An 8,502-nucleotide genomic window follows, 5' to 3' on the forward strand; every position below is an offset into this window, starting at 1 on the left:
GTACCTTGTTGCTTACAACTGGGATTAGCCTCCTTGCTTGTATCCCCACAATACGGGCCCGAGTGCGGTCCTCAGCTGGCTCATTGAGCCATTTTTGTTGGAGGTGGACTTGAGTCTGGGTCTAGATCTGGCTCTAAACTTCCCAGTAGCAGGGGGATAGAGCTCCAAGCCTCCTGCCTCCAAACAACAGGCCCTTGAGCTAAAGGACAATCTCCATTAGCCCATATCTGTACAGGGCCTATGACACAGAATTGATCAGTTCTGCACCCATCCAGTAGGGGGCAGTGGTGCAGAACTGATCAATCCGGCCAACTGACTGCAGTGTGAACCTGCTGATGCTTCTTCATTGCCCAGCTCAGTGCATGCCAAGGGATTTGCGTTTGCAGGTGAAATTCACCCTGGGCAGCGTGTCACTGGGACAATGCCTCATGCTGGTGCTTCCACACGGGGGGGTCATTTCTCCTTTCTCCTTTGCACGCCCTGGCTTGTGAGACAGCTCGTCCTCCCCTCCCCCTTTTTGCTCGCCTACTTACAGCACCTGGGCAAGCTCCCACAGGGGAGCTGTGGCTGAGTTGAGGCCCCTTGGAAAAGTGAATCCATGGAGTCCATTTTCCTCCTGCCCGCTCGCATTGCTAGTGACCAGTAACACGCCGCAAAGACCCCAGTGCCCCGAAACCACAAGCAAAACTCCTCCAGTCTTTGGCGCAGCCGAGACGGTGGGAACCATGTCCCGGCAACCAAACACCGCGGGGTCTGATCTGCTTCGGTGGGGTCTGTGGCGTGTCTGCGCCCAAGGCCCCAAGGGCTGGGGGAGACGGGGAGGACAGCAGATCATGGGCCACGTTCTCCTGCCCGCTCGCAGGAAGGAGGGCAGCAGGAAGCGATTGGATAGCATGGCGAGGATCATGTTCCAACACACTCATCCTCTGCCCCTTGTCTCCCCCCACCCGCCTTGCGTGTAAGGGAGCGAGCAGGGAGGGGGCTCAGACTCTGGCCTGGTCTAGAGGGAGAATCAGCCCCAGTTTCAGTCACAGGGCAGACCCCCGAGGCACAGAGGCAGGGCTAGGCTTGATGCTGGTGGAGCTTTGTCCTGGGGTCAGCTCGAGGGCCGCAAAGCTCAGCTTTCCTTGGCTGCATTTGGGAGCAGCTGGCCAGACTCTGGTGCAATCAGGAGCTAATCCCCAGTGTGTGCAGTCTCCCTGCGCCTGGCACGTCTCCTTATTTGTGTTCCTGTACCACCTACGAACCCTGTGTCGCTAGGTGCTGTACACATATTGTACACAGACTGTCCCTGTCCTCAAAGAGCATACAATCGCTAAGGCCCGACAGACATGGACAATCAGCAAATACAGATACTTATCCCCATGCGTAGCCCCGACCCTCACTCCTTTGCTAGAGGGACACGTTTTCTAGCATGTTGCGGGGGCTGAGCAATTTGGAAAGCCCAGTTATCTCTGTCACCCCTGGAGTTACCGAGTGATGAGGACTTTTGAGAACTCTTTATTTAGGTACCTAAATGGGAGCTGGGTTCTTCGGATGGTCCGGGCTCCAATTGCGTGCGCTGAATGCCGGGGACCATCCGTCCCTGGAACACAACCTGAGATCAGGCCTTCCGCCTGAGAGCAAGCGCCCGCCCCATATTAACAGCTGGTGTCTCTCTCTTTGCCCCTAGACAAGTGGAGGAGCCGATGGAGGCGGAGCCTGTTTTGTGAAGTGCCAAGCCGTCGTGGAGCTGTCACTTTTTTGTGGGTTTTTTGGTCATTTGTGATTTCGTTCCCCCTCCCCCTCCCCCCCAAAAAGGAATTTTTTTCTATTAAAAAGAGGAGAAAAAAAAAAAAGGCATACTCGACTCCACAACAAAGCCGTGTGTGTGATTGTGTCCGTCTCCACGCAGCTGAGCACACCAGCCTCTGTCTTGTCCCCGCACCTTTGGGAGTCAGGGGTTTGGCTGGTTTCGATTTCCTTCTCTCCTGTCTTTCTTCATCCTTCTTCCCTTTGGTGACACACGGTAGCAGCGAAACAAGAAACTGTTTCACTTTGGGGGTCCTTCATGCTCTGTGCTCAGGAGAGAGGAGACGACCCGGCTGATTTCAAATCCAAACGGCAACACTGTCCTGTTTTCTCTCCCTCTCTCTCCTTTTCTCGTTCCCCTTGTTCGCTCACACCGCAATCCGAGCTCGGTGACTTGCTTTCTTTTTTCTTTTTAAGCCTTCACACCTGAATTCATCTTTCTGTCAATTGTGTGGAAGTGTTTCTGAGACATAAGTGACTCTGAATGCTAACTGAGGACGGTCTCTGGGGGAGGAGAAAGGAAATATTCGTGCCTTTAATTAAGTCATTTTTTTTAATGCCTTAATTTCTCTGTGATTTTCATTTTGCTCTTTTGAGTTACCGTTTCTGAGGGAGCTATACATATATAAATACGGGGCAGGGGAAGAGAGTCACACTTTTAGTTTGATTCTCAATCAGCCCCCACCCCCAACCCTCCCTTCTCCTACCACACACACTGTGTAATTAATCCCATTGTAATTAAGAGAGCCATTGTGCATCCGTGTTCACGACCAATGCTTTCTGGAAGTTCTCTTTGTTCTGTTCTCACAAAGCCTCGTCTCGCTGTAAATAATTTGATTTCTTGTCTTGTGTGCACAAAAAACGTTGTCCATTCGTAAAAAAACAAAAACAAAAAACAGAAAAAAAAAGGAAAAAAAATATTTTTCTTTTCCTGTTACTTCACCAGCCTAAGAGAACTTAGAAGGATTTTAGCTTTAAAAGAGGAAAAAAACAAAGGTATATAATTTTATTACAGATGTATTATTTAATAGTATTTTTTTAAATGCACTGCACATGCTTTTCCTTTGGAAAGTTGGGTGGTGGGGGGCCGGAGATTTGCACCAAGGACAGAGCTGGGTGGTTTTGTTTTAAACAATTTCTAAGTTTTGGGTGATGTCAGCCTGCGTGTCGTGTGGTTTTTCTCTTTGGTTGAAACCTCTGATGAGGTCTGTCGGGGTCACCGTTCCCTTTGGGTTTAATGCTCCCAGGGACTCCCGGTGGAATGGCCTCTTGGATCATCTCCACATTCGGATTCACCTTTCTGTTCTGCCCTTTTCGTAGGCACCCACGGGTCCTGGCTGTGGTTGTGTAGCGAGGAGATACAAGTCACTGGGGGGGATTAGGTTTGTCCTGGTGTGGAGGGATAGGACGATGCCTTTTAAAGCTGTGGGCTGACAGGAGACTGAGGTGGTGCTTAGGTCTGGGGCTGGCCCCGGCAAGGGGCTGACCTGTTGCATTGGAAGGGGGGTGAATTTCACCCCGGCCTACAGGAAGTGATGCGGGAGGATTCCTTGCCGCCCGCCACTGTGCCAGGCATTCTGGGAAGTGGCGGGGTGGATCTAGAGCCCTTGGCTGCTGAAGGTGCTGCAGTTTGCCCCACCTGCAGGAGTCTCAGTACTAGACCCAGATCCAAACAGCCCCAGAGATAATCGCTGGCCCCTCTGATGAGGCAAACCTGAACCCTGGATCCAGCCCCCTCTAAGCTTTGGGGACTGTCCCGCTGCCAGAGGACCCTTCTTTGTCGTCAGTTGTCTTCCTCTCCCCGGCTCAGATCCCTTCTCTCTGACACCGCAGTGGGAGTAGCTGTGCTGAACTCCCCCCATGAAGGCCCTGTCTACGCTGGGGTTCAAGCCCTGACTGCAGACAGGGCTAATGGCCCCTCCCAGAGATACCCCAGGGACTCTTCACCCCCCTTTGCAGGGTGAGGTGCTTTGGGGAGGCTAGAATCCCCCTACCACGCTCCCCAGGTTGCTCCCCCAGCCCAGGGCAGGCCCCTTCCAGCCTGAGCCTGGGGATCAGACTTTGCCCCCGCGTTCCCGAGTTGCTGGCTGAGCACTGGGCCCCTTTCATGGTCTTACTTGTCTCCCTCCCCCATACGGTTTCTTAGCCACAGGGCCCAACGGCACGAGCCCATGCAAGCGCAACGGGTGTGCGGACGAGAGGGAGCGTCACAGCACTCTCGGCCCGAGGCTCCCTGCCTGCTGCCCCGCTGCAGCACCCTGCCCCTGAAACAGAGAGGCAAGCGGCCACTTGTCTCTTGGGCCCAGCGCTAACTGAGCAGAGCTGGGGGGACTTAGTGTAATACGTACTTGTGAACGCTAGCTGGTGCCGTTTGGCAAGGCAGCTCTGCTCCCTAGAGCTCTGCGCTTATCACTACGGCCCCTCAGTGCCGCCAGGTGATAAACGGGGTCTTTCCCTGTAGAGCAACTCGCTAACCCTTGGAGGGGAGAAGGATCTATGCAGCTTGGCCTCCTCCTGGCTGGCTCTGAAGGGGGTTCCCCTGGGATTGGCACGATTGCAACAGCTCCTTAGTCGGGGTCATTTGGCGCGTGGCTAAACCTGCCGGGGGTAGTGCCAGGCCAGCTCACCTCACTTGTAGGCTGGACTCCTGACCCACCCAGGAGGCCTGGCAACGTGTCGGTAAGAAACCCAGCTCTCTCGTTCCGAAAACCAGTGCCCTAGAAAGAGCGGCTGGGTTGACAAACTTAACTCAGGTGAAACTAAGAGAGATGGATTATTGATCCTCTCTAGGATAGGACGGTGGCGAGGGAGGGACGGGACTTATGCGGGTTGTTCTTCCATCTCTGCTTATATGGCTCCCCGTCCCATCCCTTCTCTCCAGCATGGTGCTGGCCATTAGCTTTGACTGCAGTGGGGCGAAGGTCAGATGGTCTGTTCAGAGCCTCTTGAGTCTGGGCTCTTGCCGAGCTGTTAAAGGCAGAATGAGCAGGGGTAGAAACAAGAGGGGCTGGTTTACTGGCAGCTGGGCAGCTTCACCCTGGCGGCTTCTTTAGGAAACCTGCAGTGGTGGCAGGGTCCGTGGAGCAGTGACTCTAGGATACGCTGCATTTCCCTTTGGTTGTCGGTTCAAATGCAGCTCAGGTCGGCAGTGACTGGGTCTGTCTACACTGCACGGTAAACCCAGGCTCAGACTCACATTTGGGCCCAACCCCCCTGCCATCCACACACAAATCAGTCAGGCCCTACCTGGGGTGGTTGGGGGGCGGGGCGGGGCGGGTGTAAGCCTGAGCTCCACTGTGAGTCGGGTCCAAGCCCTGTCATTTTGCAGTGTGGATGCAGTTCAAGCTGCAGACCCGAGTCAGAGGTCTGCCCAGTGCAGTATGGGCCTGTTAGCATGGCTGTGAGCCCTGGGTCCAACACTTGTAAACCCAGGTTTACCACGCAGTGTGGACGCACAAGTGTGGGCTTGAATCCATAAGCCTGGGTCCCACAGACCCGCGTTTGCAATGCAGTGTAGACATACTCAGTTGGGTCCCAGTGATGCGCTGCAAGGCAGACATACTCGGTAGGGTCCCAGTGATGTGCTGCAGGATAGCCAGACTTGGTAGGGTCCCAGTGATGCACTGCAGTGCAGACATACTCGGTCGGCTCCCACTGACGGAGGTTCAGCTGCGCAGCCTGGATGTCAGATTTGTCTCTATAAATACCTTTTGAGCAGGTCACCCTGGGCCCTGGCTTGGATCTTCACCTCCGCCTTTTGCCAGCAGTGCCGAGGCATGACATACAAAGCGAGTCGGCACTGAAAGTTGGAAGGCTCCGTTCAGTTCTGAGCCGCCCACCCCTAGCGGAGACGTCGCCCAGTCAGGCGGCCGTGCAGTGAGGTGGGGTCTCCGAGCATGGCCCTGGGGGCTAATACGGAGGGTGGATTTTGCCCAGGTGACAAAACCCACCTTCCCACCTGGCGCCACTATTCTGTCTTGGCAGAGATGTCCAGGATTGAATTTCCCTTTGCCCTGCCAGGGTTGCCCCCTTCAGGGCAGAGCTGGCCCGGGGGAAGCTTGCCCATGCTCAGCGGCTCCATTCTTCTTGGCAAGGCAGGAGATGTGAAAACCCCGGCAGAGCTTCCCAGACTAGGGGCTCGCTGATCTCAGCTGGGCTCTAGCCCAGAGGCCAGGAGAAGTTAGGCACAGAAGGGTCTACTATAGCTCGCCTGAGCACGCAGGGAGTTGGAACAGGGATCGCAGCCACCACTCGCTGGGCAAACCCACTGGAGGAAGGGCCCCGATGGGTCATTCGAAGCCATGGGTGGTCCCTTCGAGGTCCTGTCTCCACTGAGCTCCCAGATCCCCTTCTCCCCTTCCCAGAGCAGCACGGAGGTCGTTGCCAGGTTTCCAAGGGGCATATCCGCAGGCAGGGTGGTTTACAAGGTTTCGCTCACCTGATTAAAGGCCTGTCTAGAAGCCATGCTAGGTCCGTTCTGCCAAGAACCCCTGTCCAAATGTGAGTCCCGCTTCCCTGGGAAGGCCTGGCCGTGGCTTGCCCGCTGGGCAGGCAGAGCCTGAGTTCCCTGCTCGAATCCCAACTGCTTGCAATACCAAGCAAGGCACCCTCAGCTCTGTCACCACAGCTGGCTCCCACGTGGCAAGCCCTGAACATGGCACCAGCACTGCTGGGGCTTTGCCTGGAAAGCTGGAGCTGAGCCCCTTGAAAGGCTCAAGCTTGTTCTTAGTTACCCCTCCCTGAACCATACTGCCCCCTGGAGCCATCCACTAGCTCCTAGGTCCGCTCCGTGGAAACCCCACGGGCCAACAGCAGCAATTGCACCTGCCTCTTCTTTGGGTGGGGAACCTCCCCTCTGACCCACCTTGGCTAAACGATGCCCTGATCTTGCCACGATGGTAGCACAGTGCCCTTCATCTGCCCTGTCTGCTCTAGAGATGCAACTGCCCTCCCTCCCCCGGTTACAACCCTGTTTCGTTTTGGAATGTAGATGGGACCTCATTTTGTAGCCACGCTATGGCACCGCTCTAACCCAGTTCCAAAACGCTGGCAGCAACCCGTCTCCGCTCCGCAGCGCAGCCCTGGTGTAGCCAGCACGGAGACCAGCCGGTCTGGAACTGTCACCTGGACGCGGCTGTATCGGTAGAACCCTTCGACTGTCTGATGTACCAGTAACCAGAGGGTCCTGTTTGCCCTCACCCTGCACCTCGCACAGTCATTTGGGTGTAAAACGCTACCAGATCAGACCAGGCGTGTTTCACACCCTCAGGGCACTCGAGCAAATGACTGGCATGGGGGTGACAGGCCCATCTGATCTCAGCTCCTGAATACAGTTGAGCCCCCTCTGCCCAAGTAAAGCCAAACTGTTCGAATCAAACACTGATCCTAGAGTTCGGGGAGGTGGCGGGAACCTTTTTGCTCATAAAGTCCTCCAGTCTTAAAGCAACCGAGAGAAGAAAAGCATTTTCCCCTTGGTCGCATTGTTCCTCATCATGGTAATGTTTCTTTTGGGACAGGGGAGGGCAGTGAGCCGCCCTCCCCCCTTTTGCAGTCTGTCTCGGTTGCATTATGGGGGTGTCAGTTTCTGCCTGGGTTCTATTCTTCATTCATTTGCAAAAACAAAACCAAAAAAAAAAACCCCCAAACCAAGCCATGGCTCCATTGGACACCTGTAAGTGTTTGTCCACGGGTGGATTGTGTCCCATGGTCTCATTTCTGAGTTTCACGCCGTCTCTGCAGTATTACGTTGTTGGGGGTGGTCTGTGCCGTTTTTGTTGTTCCTGTCCCCTGGACGCTGCAAGATGCCACCCCCTCCCCGGGGTGGGAACTGTTTCTGTCTGAGGGTTTGGTTTTGGTTTTCTGGTTTTTTGCCCTGCTCTCTGTCTCGCTCTCGCTATGGTTTTCAGTTGAGTATTTTGTAATCTGTTACAATGTTTGTCCTTGTGTAAATAAAACTGTTTCTGGCAATACCCGCTGGTGACGCTGGCGTGCGTGGGTTTGTTTGGGGTTGTACCTTTCCGCCAAGCCTGCCAGGGCCCGAACAGGGCCGCACCAGCCCTGAGTTTCACCTCCATTAAGGCTGCCGCAGCGGCGTTGGATTTGCGTTGGATTTTGATTACTGGCCTGATTTTCAGAGGTTTCCCGCAACATCAAGGGGATTTGATGGTCCTTTCCGCTGTCAGAAAGGGGCTGTGCGGCAACTCACCAGGTCGGAAGGCTGGTCTAGTCGGTAGGACACTGGAAGGCACTCTAGCCACCTGGGTGCTCATCCCAGCTCTGCCGTGTGGACTGGGGCACGTTGCTTCAACTCGCTGGGCCTCAGTTTCCCACCTGATACTGCCCTTGCTCCCACAGGGGTTGGTGCTTGTGTTAATGAGCAGAGGCACTACAGGGATGGAAGCCTTCGAAGTACACCCACAAATAACTCACCCTGGAAAGGTTTTAAGGGCGGCCGGACTCCCTCTCTGAAAGCTGGTGTAAATGACTCTCTAAGTTCCGTGAACTGCATGATGGTCCGGGGGGGTGGGGAGGGGTTGATGGACCAGTTCAGCGGCTGAGTTAAACCCCGTGGCTGGTTCTTTAGAAGGGTTTTGTGGAGAACAACACAGGGCAGGCAAACCCAGACCTGCCCCTCTCACAAAATGGGCTGTGTTGCTAGCAGAAAACCAGCCCCTTTTGCACTGGTTGGGGAATTCCATGTGCACCGTCTGT

General features: G+C 54.9%; 1 protein-coding gene across 10 annotated transcripts in view; it reads left to right on the forward strand.

The window, feature by feature from the left end:
* HDAC5 (histone deacetylase 5) overlaps nt 1-7,760 on the forward strand; it is a 108,377-nt gene extending 100,617 nt beyond the window's left edge. For all 10 annotated transcript variants that reach the window (XM_073325925.1, XM_073325927.1, XM_073325928.1 and 7 more), the window contains one exon: nt 1,673-7,760. In XM_073325925.1, coding sequence (XP_073182026.1) covers nt 1,673-1,712 — 40 coding nt within the window. In that variant the 3' untranslated portion in view covers nt 1,713-7,760. The remainder of the gene's footprint in view (nt 1-1,672) is intronic.
* Nucleotides 7,761-8,502: the final 742 nt, after the last annotated feature.

This window comes from Lepidochelys kempii, chromosome 27 (assembly GCF_965140265.1).
Source record: "Lepidochelys kempii isolate rLepKem1 chromosome 27, rLepKem1.hap2, whole genome shotgun sequence".
NCBI lineage: Eukaryota > Metazoa > Chordata > Testudines > Cheloniidae > Lepidochelys > Lepidochelys kempii.